Raw genomic sequence first — 20,167 nt, 5'->3', positions numbered from 1 at the left:
TCTCTCAGTCTCTTCAAACAACGTTGCCTACTCGTTTGAAATAGCATAGTAATGTTATGAAATTGTAGAATTGTATAAATACCGGCTGCACTGAAACGATAGGAGTCAAACGGGTTTTGTATTGCGTCGCGTCGAGTTCTCCATTGATTATTGCAATGTTATCTATAATTTTGTTAGCCCTAACACTTTTGAACTTGGGCTGGTATTACTTGAAACACCATTATTCGTACTGGGAGAGGCACGGATTTCCGTATGATGAGAACATCAGTATTCCATTCGGTTGCCTCGGCAGCGTCTGGAGAAGAGAGAAGGCAATGGGCATGGCCATTTACGATGTGTATAAAAAGAGCAAGGAGAGAGTTCTCGGCACCTTTCTGCTCTTCCGACCGGCAGTTCTGATACGCGATGCTGAATTGGCACGTCGTGTGTTGGCTCAAGATTTTGCTAGCTTCCACGATCGTGGCGTCTATGTGGACGAGAAGAATGATCCACTGTCTGCGTCAATTTTTGCACTGCGTGGTCAGAGCTGGCGTTCCATGCGTCACAAGCTTTCACCTTGCTTCACCTCTGGCAAGCTGAAGGGCATGTACAGCACCTCCGAAGATATAGGCAACAAAATGGTGGACTATTTGCAGAATGAATTGGCCGACAATGGTAGCAAGGAGGTGGACCTAAAGGCGGTGCTACAAACCTATGCCATTGACATTATTGCCTCAGTTATATTCGGGTTGGACGTGAACAGTTATGAGCAGCCGAACAACAATTTCAAAACGGTGGTCACCGTTGCACGACGCAATACGCGCTTCAATGCTCTGTTTGGCATGATGTTATTCCTGGTGCCCTCGTAAGCCTCAACCAAAATGGAATTGTATTGTAGACTTACATAGACTTCTTTCAGTATCGCAAAGTTTCTGTTCCGCATTGGCCTCAAGAATCCTGTGGGACTGGCCATGTTGGCCATTGTGAAGGACACCATCGAATACCGGGAGCAGCACGGCATTGTGCGCAAGGACTTACTGCAGCTACTCATGCAGTTGAGGAACAAGGGCAGCATAGAAGATGACGACAACAAAAGCTGGAACATTCAAACCTCTGAGGATGGTGAGCTATCGAGAAATATCAGCTGCACTAATCAACTTACTTATGCAACTCTCAATTTCAGGTCAACTAAAGAGCATATCATTGGAGGCAATTACCGCCCAGGCCTTCATTTTCTACATAGCTGGGCAGGAGACGACGGCCACAACGGCAGCCTGTACCATCTTTGAGGTGGCTCAGTATCCAGAGCATTTAAAACGCCTGCAGGCCGAGGTAGATGAGACACTCAAGCAGAATGGTGGCATTATCAGCTACGATGTGCTAAACAAAATGGAGTTCCTGGAGCTATGTGTATTGGAAACGATGCGCAAGTATCCCGGTTTGCCTATGCTTAACCGTGAGTGTACGCAGGACTACAAAGTGCCGGACACGGACCATGTCATTAAGAAAGGCACGCCGGTGGTCATATCACTGCATGGCATCCATCACGATGCAGAATATTTCCCAGATCCTGAAAAATACGATCCCAATCGATTTGCCGATGATAGCAAAAACTATAATCCCATAGCCTACATGCCCTTCGGTGAGGGTCCCCGAATCTGCATTGCCCAGCGCATGGGACGCGTAAATGTGAAGCTGGCCATCGTCAAGATCCTACAGCACTTCAACATCGAGGTGATGAGCCGACGAGAGCTGGAGTTCGAAAACGCTGGCATTGGACTGATACCCAAGGACGGGGTGAAAGTGCGGCTCTCCAAGAAGAAGTCCAATTGAATAGAATTGTGAAACTTAAAATACCATGTCTATCAAATGCCCATTGCGATAGCGAATAAATAATTCACAAAAAAATTGATAGCAACTAAGTCACCTTATCGGGCGCACCAAATAATTAGCCTGATTATGGTATGAATAGAGCCAACACAATTTTAATAAATGCTTGCAATGTAATTTTATATCTCTAACCAAGCACATTTACGAATACATTATATATGTATATATATATATATGTGTATATATATATATATATTTATAGATAGATTATTTATTTACAAAACGATTTCATTTGTTTAAGTTGGGGTAATTATCTTTATCTGGCTGTGTCGTATTAGTTGTTGTCGCGCTGCTCCAACTGCTGTTGCTGTTGCTGCAGCTGCTGTTCGTTCTCGAGCATTTTCTGTTTGTTCTTCTGCCTGAAGATCTCCTTGCTGGCCTCCTTGATGGCCTCAAAGATCTTGGCCTGCGACATAATCTGCTTTTGCACATTCTCAACGGCGGGCTCTGCGTTGATGTCAATTAGATCGCTTAAGCCTTCCGATAGATATTCATTATTGTTGTAGGGCTTCTCCTCGAGCTCGTTGCGTTTGATAAGCGAAAATGGCGGATAGGAGGGATACGAGGTGCGTTTACGTCCACAGCCTAAACATGTGTACTTGAATATTAAAATTGCCTAGCATTTTATCCACTTTGTTTCGAATTACCTGTAAAAGCGTTGCAAAAGGGTCTTTTCTCATATTTCCATTGTATGACGCCGCTGAGCTTGTGCTGCCAAGAGAATGGAAAGTAGACTTCAAATAAAACTTACTACAGACATAAATCACTTAATCACTAATACTTCAATGCACAACTCAAACGTTCATAGCTTTAACTTCTGAAGATTTAACTTATTTAAGGCCTGATTATCTCAAAACTGCAATGTATCAATCTAGCACTCGTAAGACTTGATTATCTCAAAACGGCTCTCTATCATCAATCTATCTATCTATCAATCTATCTCTCTGAGCTCCATAACACGATCTTTCAAGGTCTAAAGACTTCATATCTTTAATTACTTTCATATCTTAAGACTTGAATCTGTTAAGATTTTAATCTATCAAGACCTCTCTTCAGATTTCAATCTCTCAAGACTTCATATTCTGCAAACTGGAATCTCTCGAGAGGTTAATCTCTCACGATTTCAATCTCTCCAGACTTTAATCTCTTTAGACTTTAATCTCTGAAGAGCTTAATCTCTCAAGATTTCAATCTCTTCAGACTTGAATCTCTATAGACTTTAATTTCTCGCCAAACTTCAAGGAGTACCTTAAAGCGACTTAAAGACCTCAACGATACACTTAACAATTTTATGACAATTTTATGTTGTTGTAGTTCAATAAAACTAAACATTAAAAATATAAAAATTCAACTACACTTAACATTTCATAGTTTTCATTTTATAGTCGTACACAAATTTTATTGCACTGCATTTACTCACATTCACTTCATTGTTTTCGGTTTCAAGCGAAGCGTTGGCTGTGCATAAGCATAACATTATGGCAGTTAGGTAAAAGCAAATCTCCACAGTGGCTCTCATTTTGATGCTGAGCACTTCGATTATTATTTTTCTAGATAATCCGTTTAGCGCCTGCACTGTTTAACGCTTCAGAAGCAATTGATGGTATTTTGCGTTAGCGGGCCTTGGTCAACATGTCGGCTACGCAATGTGAGACTTGTTCCTTTCAGGATACGACAGGACTGCCCGTGGCGCAGCGAATGTATTTTGGTTGGCAGTTAATAGCATTTTGTGTTTTCCCGACCTAACCCAGAGACCGCCCACTTGTCCTTAACGTATTCTTGAGGTTTTGACGTTTTGGCCTTAAGCTAAGTTTTCATAATGCTGTAAACTTAAAGAAGCTTACTTAGTAGCTTGATGTAACAATCAAAAATGGAAATTGGCTGAATATAAAATACATTCAGAGGAAATAGAGCTAACATCGAAAAGTATACCACAAATTTTGAGCAGTGTAACTGCAACGTTGCGAAGTTCTCCTGAGAGCACAAGAGAAATCTTTCTATTTTTAAAAAACGACACGAAAACCCACTCGCAAAGACATATATATATATAAACATATATGTATTCGAATACGAATACGAATACGTATACGCATACAATATAATCACCGGTTTTTTGTAGCTATGTATGCATTTATTTTCCGATAGTTTTCCTCACGCTTCTTCAGGAATTTTCGGCAAAAACAGCGGCAATTTCGAAACGATTCTCAGTGAATACGGAACGCGTGAAGACGGCTCCCAGCGGAATTTAATAAGAAAATATAAAAAAAATAATTACATAGACGGAAAATTGAAGGCGTATAAAAAGTATAAACAATCTATGTGAACTTTGTATAAACAAAAGCTCAATTCAAGCCAAAAGCGAGCAAAATATAAGTTAAGAGATATTTTTTTGTGGCACGCTTATATTGACTTCGAAACCGTTGGAATTTCTGTGTCATTTCTACTAAAATAGCATGTGAGTAATTAAGAGAAATACATAAATTATACAATTTAATTGGAAAAGCCTTACAAATGAGAGTTATTATAGGAAAATATCTGATACCAAAAGGAAATTGCATTTCACTCGCTTCGATTCTTTCTATATTCTTCCTTCGTACAATTTATTTCTATTTTTCGTGTCTATGCTAAGTAAAACACTAAAAATACCTCAGCTATTTTCAGTTTTCATCACTTTTACCGTCGCACATTGGCTTGACAACTTTCCAGTCCTGTTTCATGTCTTTTGCCCCCAATTTCATTTGATTTTATGTTGTTTATAATAAAAAGAAAATCGCCAAAATGAATGGTAATGTCGGAATTATAAACATTTCGGCACGAGTGACCATTAGCACTCATATCTGTTGAGCATTACAACATACATATATATATACATATACACATATCGTGTAGCAAGAATGAAGGTGTTCGTAAAAAAGAATTTGGTATTAAAAGAACATTTCTTGTTGTAGGAAATTGTGTCGAATGACGTTTGCCGCTGCAGTCAAGACTCTTTTTGTTTTGGCGTCGTCTTTGTATTTATAAATATGAAAATTTATTTAATTTAATTTTCTCACTCTACTATTTATAGCCGGACATGTCAGAGCCCGCAGCCCAACAACAGCCGTCACAGAATGGCAAAGAGCGTTCCAAGTCAACCGAGGAGAAAGAGATACCACGCGAACCGGCGCTGGTTTGCAAAGACATCAATGTAAGTATAGAAGACAATTCAAATATATCTAAATGGACTCTATAGTATGCGCTCTGAAGCTATAAACCCAAACGGCTGAAGTCATTTAATGAGCATGAACTCGTCTCATCTATTGCAGATAAAGACTGAACTCGAGTGCCTGGTCAAACTGTTGGATGGCAAAATTTCCAAAGAGGAGGAAGTAGCCATGGAGGAGCTGCATCAGTATTTGATTGAGGACGATGGCTCCTGGGCGTTGGGTGATAATTTTTTGGTATTTGTACAGCGTGTGCTGCGGGATGTTCAGTCCTTTTCGCCAGATACACGGATACATATGCTACGCACTTTGGCTTATGCGGCCCTTAAAGATGATGTGATCATAATACTGCACCAGGATCGCAGAGATCACACGCTAATGAATTTCGCACAGGATATTGACAAGCATACACCCGAGGAGCAGCAGGCGTGGGCCATGTTTGTAAGTCTCTCAACTCCAATCTTGAAATATATGAAAGTTATAGTAACTATTTCTTCGCTTGGCAGACTTGCAATCTTTTCGAGAATGTTGGTCCCTCCGAATGGCTGCTGTACATTTCGGAGTGGGAATACAATGGCCAGGCCATATCAAATATACGTGTCACCACCAAGGTGGCCGTGCACTGCATACTCTCCAACTGTCCGCAGCTGAAGAACATTGGCTCCATGATCCTGTACAATATCGCCATCAAGGAGGTGAAGACTGTGGTAGGCACTAGATGTGGTAATAGATACGCTTAGTTCAGCTCACTTCTGGCCTCATTTGTAAATAGGTTTTCGACGACGTTGCCGTGGAGCTGGCCATGGCCATACTGCAGTTCTTCCAAAGCAGTCCCAATGAAGACCAAATCTTTCGCACGCTGAAGGCGCTGGCACGTTTCCTTGAGGTATTGACCCACATTCGCATAGCATTTCTAGTGACAGCTGTCAACTCTTGTGTCATTTCTCATCGCTTCAGGTATCCCCGGACGTACAGATGATTATTCAAATGATTGGACCGCATCCAAAACAATTTGCTGGCAAAAGCGAACGCGTCGACGAGCTGATAAAGATAATTAGTCGCAAAGTGCCCGCCTAGGAGCACAAATAGTTCATAAAGACCACTATCATATAGACAAGCCCTACTTTATAACTTTATATACACACAATGTATTTAGACCTTTCAATTTTTTAAAGCATTTGCGCGACACAATAAACATTTCTATTCTTTACTAACTATTCGTCTCACATCATGCCATCGCCACAGCAGAGCTTCAGCAAGGGGAATCCGTTGCCGGCACTGGCGCGCAGCTGCAGCCAGTGCTTCTGATTGGAGACAAACATTTCGGATGGCAGCTGCGTATTCTGGGCACTGGCATCGTCTATGGAATCAAAGCAAGTGTCGGAGACTAACACCAATTGGAAACGAAGTCAAACACTCACTTGTCTTCTTGTCAAACCTTGGCGACTGCGTTATCGATATGATATCTTCTGGCTTGCGTAGAAGTATCTTGCCCACGCCCTTGCACATGCGCAGCACTTCGTGATTGCTCAGCTTGTCCAGCTGCTGCTCGTCCAGCAGAGCGCAGCCGAGTATCCACTCGCGCACATCGTCAAAGTCATTGAGCAGACGCAGAGCTCCATTGACACTGAAGCGTATGCGCTTCTTGTAGATGAAGTCCAGCCACGCCTCGCAGATCAGCTTCAGTATGAGCTTCAGTATGACTATGTCGTTGGTAGCGCGTATGGTGGGCAAAAAGATCTGATCCAACACGTAGCCGACATACAAGCTCTTCTCCTCATTGTTGTAGACGCTACGCTGCCAATGGCTAGCGTCCGGAAAGCAGAGCGTGAAGTTGGCCAAGCTAACTATGCGGCAGACCGCCGACAATATCTGAACACATTCATCGGTTGTTTTCTGGCGAATCGGACAAAGCAATTGTAAACGACAGTAGCTGAGAGCTAGGCACATACCTTAAGCAAGTCTATATTATTGGTGACCTCAGTGATTAGTTTTGTGCGCAGCGCGACGCACACTAGCATCAGTATATCGCTCAGATTGGCAGTGAGTTTGGGCAGTTTGAAGGAATTGAAGACATTCAGGCATTGTTTCACATCGTGCTCCAGTATTTGAAAGAAGCGATCCATTTTCCACTCGCAGCACAGCAGCTTCGCCTGCTCGGTGACCCACAGGCGCATCGAGTGCACCGAGTGATCTGAAAGAAAAGAGCTCTCCAAAGTCAAGCGCTTGCTTACCTTACCTTCCATCACACTTACCCAGCCTGTGTAGTATAGGTATTTGTTCAGCAACAGGCAGCAAACTCGAATTATTATGCGCATCCGTATTGGCAAAGTATTGATTGCTCAGGTTGACCAAGTTCGAAAAGACACTGATCCACACTGTACCAGTGGGCGTGCCTTGCTCCTGTAATGCAGGCAGTCGGCTTAAAGGTATTCACACTCGAGTTCTATGCGAACTTACATTCTTGGGAAAGTCCCGATACTGTTGGACGACTTGTTGGACCAAACGTTTCGGATTACTCGATGACACGAGCGCCAACCGAAAGAGCTGATCCCAAATGTTGTTGCACATAAAGCCAGTCAGAATCTCGCCAATGCCACGTAGCGTGGAGTAAACCGGTTCGGGTATATCTGTAAGAGGGCTCGAAAATCATGTATGTCTTCTCATATATTATTATTGTTCAATATAATCCTACCATTCACATTCTGATGATACAGCCAGCAGCGTATGGAATCAATATGGGTGAGATTATAGCAAGACATTGGCGTATCGATCCACCAGAGCAATATGTGATCCAATATGATGCCCACGTAGGACCAGAGCAAACGCAAGCCACGCACTATGTAGGCATTCATGTCCACCTCACCTGTCCTGCGACTATCTGCTTGACATCAAGCTTATTAAGGAAAATGAATAGCTATCTATCTATCAATCAGACATACCGAATATGGTTGGGCAGATTTCCGTTGCCTTGGCTATAAATTGTGCTAAAAAGAGGCACTCCTTCTGCAGGTAGCTCTCGGTATGCTTGCAGCGTAAACTCTGATTATCGTCAGCGTCTGTGTCGTTCGTAGCCGCTAGCTGCATGGATTTGTAGTCCTGAGCAGTATCAGAGTACTGTTGATAGTCGCCGGCAGCAAAGGAGATATTCAAGGTGCGCAGGATCTCCAAACTGGAAGAGGTGGACTCGTTGGTGTGCTGCTTTTGCTCCCGCCAGGCATCCTGCTCGCCCATGTTAAACAGTCCAAAAATCAAGTCCAATGCATTCTGCTCCACACGCGTTTGGGCCACATACTGTAAGGGAAAATCGCAACAATTCTGAAACTGGAGGGCTCGAGGAGCTTGACTACGGACCAACCTGCAGCACGAAGCCAAAGTCAATGTTTCTGAGGGACATTAGCAGAGCGGGATACATATTGCTGCACACATTGGCATGCATCTCCTCCTTGCACTTGCCACTCAATTTCGGCTCGGTCGCCTCATCCTCCACTGGTGCCTCCTGCTCCGGCTGCGTAGCTGGCCACTGCTTCGAGCACGTATTCACATTGCGGCACTTGTTGTACAGCTGAGTGATATGCAGTGCCCAGTTGAGCCACATCTCTGACTGCATCGACTTGCGCAGCAGCAGACACAGCTGCAAGAGACATACTTATAGATCGGCTAAAGTGGGCCAATGTTACCCACCGTTCGCTTGAGCACAAAAGTCAACTGGCAGAAGCGTCTGTCGTTCAGCTCCATGATCAGATTGAACTTGCGCATGAGCAGCGCATTGTAAGGACTGCGCTTGATCTTTTTCGAGAGCGACTGAAAATCTGCGTTTTTCGTTTCGTCCTTCAGGCTCCAGTAGAGCTCCACCACATGCTCGCACTCCTCCAAAATGGTATCCTAGCATTGGGCAGTCAAAAACAAACTGATTACCCACCTGGCTCAACTGTCTGACCAGCGCACTCACATGTTCGCTGAATATAGACGAATTAACATCGATCACAATCCGCTTGGTAATGCGTCGCAGCTCCAGGCCCAAATTGCCGATTTCCGCGAACGTGTGCATTGGCTGCGATTTGTTGCGGCAGTACCATTTTGGTGTCGTGCTCATTTTGGGAGTTACCCCGTCGCCGGGGGGATGAGCCAACCCAGTCGCACTCCTTGGCCAATCGCCTGCCCCTATCTCTAAATAGCTTTTTAATTATTGTGTCTCCCAGGCACGCATTCGTCGACCCTTCCTTATTCCAGTCTAAGTTTACCCCGAGTTATCAAATGCAAATTTTGCGACTGTTTAATCGATGCCAGGACGCGAGGCCGCATCGCCTAGCAACGCACGCATGTAATTCCATTTCCACAAGGCTGAATAGACCAATTGTATAGAGAAAATAACGCCCCACACCTAAGCGCTCTTTGCCAATCAAACATCATTGGCAGACTAACAGACAGACATTTGTCATTGTACCCTACACTCAGAAAGCAGAGCTCTTTGGAATGCGAGATGTAAACATGTACAATCGTTATTTAGGAATTGATATGGCCAAAATTGTATTGTATTTAAGAATCGAGTGTGTAGCCTCAATTTGGAGTATAATTTGTACAATAGACCAACCTTAGCAGTTGCTTAATAGACCTAGAAGCGTTCATATAATACAATAATCACGGCAAGTTTATTGATATATGTGTGGTTATAGATAGGTTTGATTTTATATATATATTTTAGTTTCGTTTTGTTTTGTTTTTCTTGAATAAATGTAAATATTCAACACATTCTTTTGCTTGTTTTCATAATTGTTTGTTTGTTTTTGTTATCATCTATGCTTATACTCTCGTTCTATACACATCAACATCTGGTTTTGTTTTGCTATCACATTGAATTGTTACATTTATAGTAGTAGTTGCTGCATGTTGCCTGCTTAAAATCTTTAAAACATGTTTTAAATTTCATCTGAAACATTTTAGGTATACATGTGTATCTGTGGGCTGTGTTTTGTGGATTGTATATTGTGTATTGCGTGTTGCGTGTTGCGTGTTAAGTGTTGCTGTGTCTGTGAGTCTCTCTCTCGGATGCGCACAGTTGAGGAGCACACATTTAAAAGTTTTAAACATTTTTTACTGAATATTAAACGAACTTCTATATCTCATAATCATCGTCACAATAATAATAAACGCGCGTTTTTTATACAAAATAAATCTTAAATTGCTTGCGATTTTCTATACACTATATTAGTGGATGTCGCTTAGTTCCTTGATTCATCTCTCTCTCTTTCTTTCACAATTCTCTTTTCTCCTTCTTAAATTTTCTTCGTTCCTTGTGTTTACGATACATTAATGAATTAAAAATATAGAAATAATATGTGTATACATAAAGGTATATATCTGCTTCTTCTGTTTCACGCATTGTAAAATATATGTATAACGTATATATTGTATATATATATATATATATATATAGATTTATATAGATTTTGTATGCACTTCGGCTATGTCTACGTCTAATCCTAACCACGCTTCGCTTAATTCTCTGTAGTAGTAGTTGTAGTAGTAGTAGTTGTAGTATCCTGCAGCTCTTCGAGAGTTGGAATATCGTCTTGTAGTTTCAGCACTTGCAACCTTGGGTTATAGTGCCCGGCTAAATAATATGTATCATTGTTATCATATATGGTTTGATATTGCTTCGAATCGGTGCCAAACTTGTCAAAGTAATTGACAAACGGCAGCACCTCGCACCGATGCGATATAGTCTGCACATCGTTCTCATCCTCATGTGGCGATTCAAATAGAGCACCCTGTCAGGATATAGCAACAAATATGAATATAACAATAAGATTTCAAATTTCAAATCGATTTTAGTTTACCGGATATTTCAATTTTGGACAGCCCGTGGTTTCCTCCGGATGATAGAACCACGCCACGCGCACCACTCTATTGCCAGCGGTGGTCTCCCACATGGACTCGATGCGTCCAATGTAGGGGCGATCTGGTCTACCCGTAGATAGAAATACTGCACAGTCCCCGACCTGCAATTCAAACGCAATTATTAATGCTTTTCTCGCTATGGGAGATATGTGACAGTTACCGTTATAGTCTCCTTGCCCCTTTTGATTGTTTTATAAAATTGCTTTCTGGCGCGTCCCTTGACGCCCGCCTTGCGATAGGCAGTGCCAAACCAACCCCACAGTTGCCGCTCCGGCAAAAAGGCTGCAATCTTGCTGCTGCCTTTGGAGTTGTTGTGCTCAACCAGTTCGTCGCCCTTGACCTAGGCCATGGAAAGGAAGTTACAACGTTAGAGCAGTCTGCATTGAGCGGCTTATAACTGTGCGTCTTACCTCATCGGATACTTCGGACATTAGATTGGATGTGGTCTCCTCTTCCATGTCCAATTGCTCCGCCTTTACTTTAACCTCGACTTTAACCCGTTGTATTACTGGTGCAAGAATTTCGGGTTCCTCTACAGCTGGCACAATTGCTGATTGCAGTTCCTCTGTCGTCGTCATATAATCCTGAACCGACTCGGCCTCTTCGTTGGCATTTTTGCGATGATGCTTCTTATGCTTCTTACGCTTCTTGTGCTTATGATGCTTGCGGCTGCCATCATCCTGACTGGCGGCATCCCCGGCCGCAGCCGCGTCAGCGCCGCCATTCTGAAAGTCATCCAACTCGCCAGACTGACCAATGCCATTCTGGGCTTTCGTTAACTTCTTTAGGCTTTTCTTCAGGCGCTTTTTCTCGCTGCGCTGTGTGAACAGCTCCATGGTGGCAGCCAGCGAGGTTGTATTATCGCTGCTCATGCTAAATCCATGATGGCTATGCGAATCATCGCCACTCGGCGCTCCCGTTTGCTCCTGTGCGGATCCAGCGCCACTGTCACAGCTGCGCAGTGCGCCACGCTTCTGTTTGCCTACAGAGTAAAGGGGATTATCGTAGTACTCTGTACCATGGGCGGGACGGGAACGGGGCGTAAACGAATCAAAGGAAAACGAAAACAACAGCCGTAAATAAAGAAGTCACAAAAGAGAGGACAGTAAATAGAGAATGAAACCTAATTCGCAAGTATTTAAAACAAATTGATCCTGCTACTTGTAGGATTATAATGCGGTGTTTAACACAGGTGAGTAGAGTTTTTAGATTTTTGGCTTCATTCTCCCATATAAAAGTAAATAGATGTGTGTGGTCTGCTCAACGCACCTGCAATGGGATAATTGCTGAGTAGTAGGCGAATGTTTTTCAAGCGGATCCTGCCGCTGTCACCATCGTCGAACTCCACGCTGACAAAGTCCTGCGGCGCTGCAGACAGCGCTGACGCGGCTGACGGAGCTGTTTCCTCGACTGGTTCTGATTCAATCGCACGACCAGGATAGAGGCAACGATACTGTTGGCTCCAATACGCGCATAGTCGAGTGCCAACCGGCACAGAATCCACGCTCTTGGGCGCCACTTCGAGAATCTGTGCAACGAATGATATTATTAGCTAAAGGTACTCTGGATTACTATTGATACTCACCGTATCCTTAAGTATGTCCTCGCGCGACATGACATGCGACTTGTTGCCGCGTTCGCCGTCCAAGGTTATGGCATACACATCTGGCGGACGCAACGGTTTCATCACTCCCGCATAGAACAGACCGCCCATGTCGGTTAGCACCCGTGTCTCATCGCGGTACAAATGATCAGTGGTCAGCTGGAGCTCGGCATCTGCGGCGCTAAACCGCCGCTTTGCCTCAGTAGCCGCTTGAGCATCAACTGCGCTCGCTTTCAGCTTGCGTTCCTTGCGCGATGCTGACTTTGTGCTGCTCGTGTGCGAGTGTTTGTGCGAGGAGCTGGAAGAACTGGACGAGGTAATTGGAGCGGCAGCAACTGCCGCATCTAAAGCACTGGGCTCGAGGCGCACAAACGACGATGTGCTCGGCGAGCAGCTGCTTGGCAAGGTACTGGGCTCCACCTGCGGCTGCTGCAACAGCGGCGGTGGCGGCGGAAACGAATGCGTCTTTTCCGGGAACCTCAAAAACGTTGACGCCTGCAGGTTGCCGCTTGAAAATTTCGGAAATTTATAATCGCGCAACGGTGAGGCAGTTCTGGTAAATAAAAACAAAATAAATTAGAAAACTGATTAAGCAACTCCTTAATAATAATAATAATAGGTTCGAAAATAAAATAGTTTTTCATATCAGAATTTAATGTTTGACTAATTCCTTCACTCGACAGCGTTAAGAGGGATTAATTCGTACTAAACCAGAGGCATGTGAGCTTGGCCTCTTGGGCTTTGAAGACGTCTTCTTTTACACGTTTTACAGATTTTGTCGCCACTTGTAATATGGCTAACAGAGACTTCCCCAAGGCCCCAACAATTGCCTAAGCTGAACTAAACTTACCCAAGAACTCCCGACAACGTTGAGCCGAGTGTTAGCTGTGGCTGATGCAGCGGCTGCTGCAGTGGTAGCGTCTGTTGTTGTTGTTGCTGCTGTTGCTGTTGCAGTTGCAACAGCTGCTTGGAGCACTTCTTCTTTTTCTTGTGCTTGGAAATCTCGTCGAGCTTGCGTTTCTTTTTGCGATATTGCCGTGTTATATCCGCCAGCCGCATGCGCATGCTATTGTCCATAATGCTAAAGACTTCATGGCCAAAGCGCTGCGCATAAGTGGGATCAATGGTCTGGAGCGCGCTGCGCAGCTCCGATTGCAACTCCTCACCCTGCAGCTGGGCAGCCTCGTCCTCAGGCGGCTGCTGCTGCTGTTGTCGACTAATGCTGTGACGGCGCTTCTTCTTACTCTTTTTGCTGCAGCGCGAGGATTTGCGACTCTCCCCGGACACTGAGTTCGACTTGGAATGTTTGTGCTTTTTGCGCTTGGCGGGCGTCAGCTCACCGACAGCTGCCGCAGCAAAGGACGTGGTGGGCAGCTCAATGCCCTGCATTGAGGGAAACGTTGGTGAGCTATGCAACACTTCCTGTGGAGGGCAACAATCAGACGGGTGTGGTGGCTGTGGCACACAACCATATGAGCTATTTGCATCGACGAGCGGTGAAGCTGCTCGAGGCGAAGGTGTGCGCGATGTCGGTGTGGCAAACAGACTGCTGCCCTGCACCTCCTCCTGCAATGCCAATGCGCAGAGCAGCTTCAAGCCGCCCAGCGGCTCCGATTGCGTTCGCTCTACATCCATCAACTGCTGCATTGGCGTTGACTCCACTGGCGGCACTGTCATCTGCGCTGGCGCGGACTCATGGTGCTCCACTGGCTCCTGTTTGACACGCAGCAATGGCGTGCTATTGGTACTGATGTTGGAGAGCAGCACCAGCCCGGTCAGATCCTCGGGTGCTGTCTGTTGTTGTTGATGTTGCTGTTGTTGCTGCTGTGGCACAGGCAGCTGCTCAATGGGCACTTCTGTCGGCTCGCTGACACTGAAACTGGCATTCGCACTGGCACTGATGATGTCACTGGGACTCGTTTGGGTATGGCACTCATTTGGTTGATTGGCTTGATTGTTGTGGGCATTGTGGGGCTCACTGGGTTTGGTCAGCTCGAGAGGCAGCTGTGACTCGCACACCTCCTGCGTCGCTTTGAGCGGGCACGAGGAGTTCTCATCCTCGCTGCACACCGGCGTATCTGTCTGTATGTTGACATCTTGCATCTGGGGCAGCAATGTGGCGGCGCCCAGACGCGGTGGCGTTTGCGGTGTTAGTGGTGCATGCAACTTATAGTTGAGCGCCGCCTCGTCACACGACGTGGGCGTATCGGCGACAATGCCAGCAGTGGCGCTTGCACTATGCATCGACAGATTTAGCAGCGCCGGCGTGGGCGTGCTTGGCGCCGTTTGGAAGAGTATTTGATGAGGCAATGGTTGGCTCAGCGGCGTTGCCGTTGGCTCCATGGTCGCCGATGTGGGCGGCGTTGGTAAACGCATTAGATTGAGAGCCTGTTGCTCATTGTCGCGTATCGCTTCCGGCAGCGGCAGCGGCAACGGCAACGGCTGCGCCATAGGATACTCTTCCAGCTTTAGGCCAGCTGGTGGCAACAACAACGAGCTCATGGCTAAGGGCTTGGGCGCCATCGACGTTGGCTGAGCTGCCAGGCTGAGAAATCGTGAGCTGCTGCTGGAACTTAAGCTGCTAAGGCTACTGCTGCTGGTGCTGCTCGTGACGCCAGCGCCGGCAGCAGCCAGACTCAGATTAATGGTGGAATTGGTCGTTGTGGTGCTGCTGGTCTGCTGATTGCTGTGCTGGCACAGAGTCGAGCTGCCCGTGGCGGTGGCCGCTGCGGCCAGATATAGCTGCAACGTAGATGCATACGGAGATGTTGCGCCCAATGTGGAATGGGCGCCCATCGAGGGGAAGATGAAGTTGGGCGATGGTTGCAGCGCAGCGGCTGCGGCGGCTGGCCCAGCACCGGGCGTTGGCTGTGGTATATAAGCTGATGGCCAGACGAAGGCCGCCGCCGCCGCCGCCTGCTGGAACGGATCTGTGGGCGTTAAGAGGGGAAAATTTGATATGCCTGCTGTGCATAGTCGAGTTTTTTTTGTTTGTTTTGTTCAGTATATTTTTTATGGATTTGGAGTTGGATTTGTTGTTGTGGTTGTTGGGAGGGCGGGAAGAAAAGCGGAGTTACAAAAGCATGAATTAGTTGTTGTCTTGAAATCAAGTTAACCTAGCTAGGATGCGACGATTCAAGCATTAGTGGCAAATGGCACAAGCGTCGCTTATGAAGCGTCATGAATACATATTTCGATATACAAATATATATATATATATATATATATATATATATATATATAGATATAGATATACACTCACACACATATATATTTATATATCTGTGTCATGCATGTTGTAAGAGCAGATGCATTGAAAGTTACTTAGTTGATGCAAATAGAGGGACTTACCAAGCGCTGCTGGTGCCGCTGGCAGCAGCACCACCTGACCGCGACTGGCCTCACGTGAGTATTGCAAGCCCACCGTGGCGGGCGACATGGAAATCACTGATTCAATGGGCAATGCATCTACAAACGCAAATAAAATTGAACAAATGCAATAATAAATAAATAAATATATAGAAGGAGGAGTAGCGAGTTGTGTTGGGCGGGCTAACTACTTAAGTGGCAGAAGGAAATTGAAACAAATAAAATACATTCAATTGCAAAGTAAAGGGAAAACTCACTTGGATATTGCCAGAAGGTGGAGGGCGCCCTATTAACGCCCGCGGCGCTCAGTGCCAGCTCCTCGGCGGTGGCTGTGCCCGTGGTCATCAAATCACCGTTTCCCGTGAAATACAGATTGCCGCAACTGGTGGCGCCTGCAGTTAGAGTTCGTATGAATAGACGATAAACGAATTATAATTTCAAATTTGTCAAATTCGCTTTTAGCTCAGCTTTTGATTTTGAGCTCGATTCCGCAAAACTTTTGCAACTCGACGAGTCAACGTTCAATTATTTAATAAACTTTTTGTTTCGCACCACAGCAGCTTTACATGCCACTCACATGTACATGTATGTGTGCCTGTGTGTGTGTGTGCGTGTATGTGCCAGCAAGTGTATTTGTGTGTGTGCTTGAGAGAGAAAGCTGTGTGTGTATACTTTAAATATTGCAATGTCCTTGAACTATGCATTTGGCGACCTACCCAACTCACACCCAATATTCAGAGACAGCCCAACAGCCAGCCTATCAAGCCACTGAGCCATCATCCCTTAGCCAAACACAGAATGTGAATAATTTTTATAGAAATTCGATTAAAGCGTACACGAAACACTAATTGCATTACATCAAGGGCTATTAAGGACCTCAGATTGATGTTCGACCTAGCGAATAGTAAAAGTGAAAACGGAGCTGTCTCAAAATGCAATTAGTGCCACACTTCCTTTTTTTTGGGACAACTACCCACCAGTAAATGCATATATATAAAGATCTATATATATATATGTATATAAATAGAATCCGTACAGCCGTTAGGGGGACTTTACCATATGGTCACATACTCAAACCACTTATGCGTATCATATTGCCTTCGCATTGGTCCTTGTTGATAGGAAAGCTCAGCGTGAGCATCCCTTGTTGCTTGCTGCTACTTATCCCAGCATCGCCTCCCACTTCCTCACGTTCTTTCGCTCTATGTGTTTGCTGCCCCCTCATTGTGCACCACCTTGCAGATTGCTGGACTTGCAAGAACAACAGTTTAAGCTCGCCTGCAGCCATCCAAAAGATGTGAACAACATTTTGAGCAGCAACCACCCACTGAAGAAGAAACGTTACCTATGAGTAATCCGTCTGGATTCGCGCTATCCAAAAGAAAAAAGAAACGACGCAATAGATACTCTATTTCATGTGCTTCCTCTATTGAAGTTTTCAATAAGTGTTTTTTTTTTTACATATATAAACCACTCGCCCACATCTCGTTGCACAGCAGGGCACCGCCTCGGGCGACAGGCACAAGTCAGAGGGCTGTCACAACAACGACGGCTATACAATCCACATCCGCTACCCCATCCGCATTTGTGGCCGTATCATATGATTTCTGCCCTTTCAATCGGCGTTCAGGGTGGAATTTATGTGGACTTCCTACCCCTAACTCACCAACGGAATTTTTAAATGTTTGCCGAAATCCTATTAGTGCCATAACTGAGCGCCGTCCACATCGTTCGGTTCGAGTCACACGCTCCTCGGCCGAGACACATAATTATGCCGCTAACGATGCCTCTGGGGACAGGCGAAGATTGCTGAACGGCTTAGCCAACCGTTCATTAGCAAGCACAAATCTGCGCCCTTCAATTCAATTAGAAGCTCCAACCCCATAATTCTTGAATCTTGATCGCATGCTTTTGCATTTCTTCTGTTTATATTTTGGCTTAAGAGTTTCTATTCTCAACAGGTTAAGACTTTAAGAGATTCAGGCAAGGCTTTTGAGAACCTAAAAATGTGTACCCAAAAAGGACTTTCCAATTCTAAGCTATTGTCATATTTTACTTTACGTAAAGACAACTCGATTTAAGTCGGCTTTAAGTCTAATGTAAGGATAAAAACGAAGAGGAATATTTTAACATTATTAAAAAACATATTTTTGAAGTTGTTTTTTATTTGCTATTTATGATTATTATATTACTCTTTATTTAATTTTTTTTATTTGCAATCAATAGATAATTTTAAAATGAATTTCGAGGCCGCTTATCTTCAATTTTACAATTCAACAAAAATATCATTCAATTCCATGTCACAGAAAATGGTCTATAAAGGGTTTCCCCTGTGTTATCTGAGGTGGGGTATTTAAAAATCAAGCGATAACCAAACAGAATATTTCAATATCACAGAAAGCCACGTTCCCTGCCGAGACATTGCTCCTGGTTACTAATTTTGTGAAACTACAAATCGAAAAAGTTATTCTAGTTCACACAGAAATATCTTCATTTCCTTATCTGCCTTAAGCAAGTGTCACAAAACAAAGTGAAAATCTAGCAGCTGCGGAAATAGCCACACAACAGTCTAGAGCATCAAAGTTCTGTACTAGCTGTAACTAGTAAAACTTACCCAGATCTGCGACCCGTATGCCGAAACAGTTCATGTCCTTGTTGAGTGGCTGCTGCAGCGGCAGAGTGGCGCCACTGTTAAGGGCGGCGCTGTTCGCCTCCTGTGGACGTTTGCGCGCCACTGCAATGCCAATGGGCACGGAATTGTCTAGATAACAAATACGATAATCAAATAAACTGGATTGCTATAAATTAAGTAGAAAGTTTACTTGTGCTGGATGTGGACTTTTCCAGATCAGACACCTTGGGCGAGGAGGCTTCAATTTTGACCAACGTTGTGAGTGTTGACGCAGACATGGTCTTTGAGGCCGATGCCGTTACGGATGATGAGGTAACACTGCCCAGGCCAAGGGAAGTGGATGCTGTCTGCAGATGATGCTGCTGCTGATGGTGTTGCTGCTGGTGGTGCTGCTGCTGTTGGTGTTGCTGCTGCTGGTGGCAATTGTTGGAGCTTATCTCAGACACCTGACAAGGCTCACGTTTTATCTGCACAAACGTATACGAGGACGAGTTGGTCTGCTGATGATGATGATGATGCTGCTGCTGCAATGGTAATGGCAGCGGCAACGGCAACGATGCACCACCAGCGCTCATATATTGCGCGTGTGCGGGCATAGCACCAAACGGTTCCAAATGCAGCGGATGTCCGCCAATAGTGCCCACTGTTGCTGCACCTCCACTGGCTGATGTCGTTGTGGAGGGCATTAGAAATGTTGTTGTCGCTGCGGTGGCAGCGCCAGCCGAGGAACTTAAAACATCCGCGCTGCTTGTTGCATTGAATGTGGCCATTTGTTGTTGATGATATTGGACGTGCTTTATTAAATTGGTAGAAACACTCTAAATTATTGCTACTGGGCTTAAGCCTGGGCTAAAGCTAATGCTGTTGCCAACTCTAGCGCTTGCGGCAAGGAACATTGCCGACGACTTGATGCGTCGCATATGCTTCACATACATGCACGCATATGTATGTACGAATATATATTTTTCTATAGCTACGTATATATTTATATACAGCTAAACATCCATTATCTGCGGCACACACGCACGCACGCACTCACACGAACACACTTACGTACAAACAGTCTACATTTTTACGTGTTTATATTTCTCACTCTTTGGTGCAACACTCAGCGGTCATTTGTTTGCATATTGTCAACTTTTATGCTATTTATTATAAATAAATGACATAATACACGCGCCACATACGTATGCAACTAGCAATATATACATACATATGCATATATAAATATATATATGTATATATATATGTACAAACTGGACCTGTGCTAGGTTCCCAGCGGCGACGGTGACGGCGACGGAGGTGGCGAAGGTGTGGAGGTGGAAGCGACCGATCCCTACTAACACAACCGTTTTTAGCTTTGTGTTATATCCGCTATAGAATTTCGCACTGCTAACCGCCTATAAAATGGCACGCATTAAACCGCGCGTTTTTCGCGAATTAGTAATCCCTGGAAAAAAGTCCACGGGAGACACAAAAAAAGCAACTTTTCAAGTTTTCACTATGTTTGGCAAGTGACAATCGTTTGCGATAGTTGCTATCATCGATATTGCCCACACTGTGACGATAGGTGTCTCGATATTTTATAGT

At 44.7% G+C, this 20,167-nt stretch overlaps 5 protein-coding genes across 8 annotated transcripts; 2 read left to right on the top strand and 3 right to left on the bottom strand.

Annotated features, from left to right (window-relative positions):
• The first annotated feature begins 87 nt into the window (after window positions 1–87).
• On the top strand, window positions 88–1,979 carry LOC111595221 (probable cytochrome P450 6d4). The gene is made up of 3 exons (XM_023308836.2): window positions 88–844; window positions 899–1,101; window positions 1,163–1,979. The coding sequence occupies exons 1-3, from the start codon at window positions 156–158 to the stop codon at window positions 1,810–1,812; spliced, it is 1,542 nt and encodes a 513-aa protein (XP_023164604.2). The 5' UTR covers window positions 88–155; the 3' UTR covers window positions 1,813–1,979.
• Window positions 1,980–2,117: 138 nt separating this feature from the next.
• LOC111595212 (cardioactive peptide) lies at window positions 2,118–3,452 on the bottom strand. The gene is made up of 3 exons (XM_023308821.2): window positions 3,290–3,452; window positions 2,517–2,580; window positions 2,118–2,454 (listed from the first exon to the last, which is right to left on the bottom strand). Exons 1-3 carry the CDS (start codon window positions 3,386–3,388, stop codon window positions 2,144–2,146), a joined length of 474 nt encoding a protein of 157 aa, XP_023164589.1. The 5' UTR covers window positions 3,389–3,452; the 3' UTR covers window positions 2,118–2,143.
• A 622-nt stretch (window positions 3,453–4,074) lies between these two features.
• On the top strand, window positions 4,075–6,169 carry LOC111595211. The gene is made up of 6 exons (XM_023308820.2): window positions 4,075–4,324; window positions 4,937–5,056; window positions 5,175–5,513; window positions 5,579–5,779; window positions 5,845–5,958; window positions 6,030–6,169. The coding sequence occupies exons 2-6, from the start codon at window positions 4,943–4,945 to the stop codon at window positions 6,147–6,149; spliced, it is 888 nt and encodes a 295-aa protein (XP_023164588.1). The 5' UTR covers window positions 4,075–4,324; window positions 4,937–4,942; the 3' UTR covers window positions 6,150–6,169.
• A 90-nt stretch (window positions 6,170–6,259) lies between these two features.
• Window positions 6,260–9,168, bottom strand: LOC111595210. The gene is made up of 10 exons (XM_023308819.2): window positions 9,025–9,168; window positions 8,757–8,957; window positions 8,431–8,706; window positions 8,015–8,366; window positions 7,768–7,953; window positions 7,533–7,702; window positions 7,328–7,475; window positions 7,025–7,266; window positions 6,494–6,968; window positions 6,260–6,432 (listed from the first exon to the last, which is right to left on the bottom strand). Exons 1-10 carry the CDS (start codon window positions 9,166–9,168, stop codon window positions 6,296–6,298), a joined length of 2,331 nt encoding a protein of 776 aa, XP_023164587.2. The 3' UTR covers window positions 6,260–6,295.
• A 637-nt stretch (window positions 9,169–9,805) lies between these two features.
• LOC111595207 (protein winged eye) lies at window positions 9,806–20,113 on the bottom strand. 4 transcript variants are annotated; one of them, XM_023308811.2, is made up of 11 exons: window positions 18,768–20,113; window positions 18,560–18,706; window positions 16,203–16,337; window positions 15,928–16,044; window positions 13,427–15,542; window positions 12,559–13,129; window positions 12,243–12,501; window positions 11,384–11,985; window positions 11,134–11,313; window positions 10,913–11,074; window positions 9,806–10,843 (listed from the first exon to the last, which is right to left on the bottom strand). In XM_023308811.2, the coding sequence occupies exons 1-11, from the start codon at window positions 19,345–19,347 to the stop codon at window positions 10,571–10,573; spliced, it is 5,142 nt and encodes a 1,713-aa protein (XP_023164579.2). In that variant the 5' UTR covers window positions 19,348–20,113; the 3' UTR covers window positions 9,806–10,570. The 4 variants fall into 4 exon arrangements, with proteins under 4 accessions (XP_023164579.2, XP_023164582.2, XP_023164580.2 ...); XM_023308814.2 differs by having other exon boundaries at window positions 11,384–11,955; XM_023308812.2 differs by having other exon boundaries at window positions 13,427–15,539.
• Window positions 20,114–20,167: the final 54 nt, after the last annotated feature.

Source organism: Drosophila hydei, unplaced genomic scaffold (assembly GCF_003285905.1).
Source record: "Drosophila hydei strain 15085-1641.00,03,60 unplaced genomic scaffold, DhydRS2 tig00008119-arrow-pilon, whole genome shotgun sequence".
Lineage (NCBI taxonomy): Eukaryota > Metazoa > Arthropoda > Insecta > Diptera > Drosophilidae > Drosophila > Drosophila hydei.
Note: the sequence above shows the minus strand (reverse complement) of the source record. Positions and strands in the feature narration are given on the sequence as shown.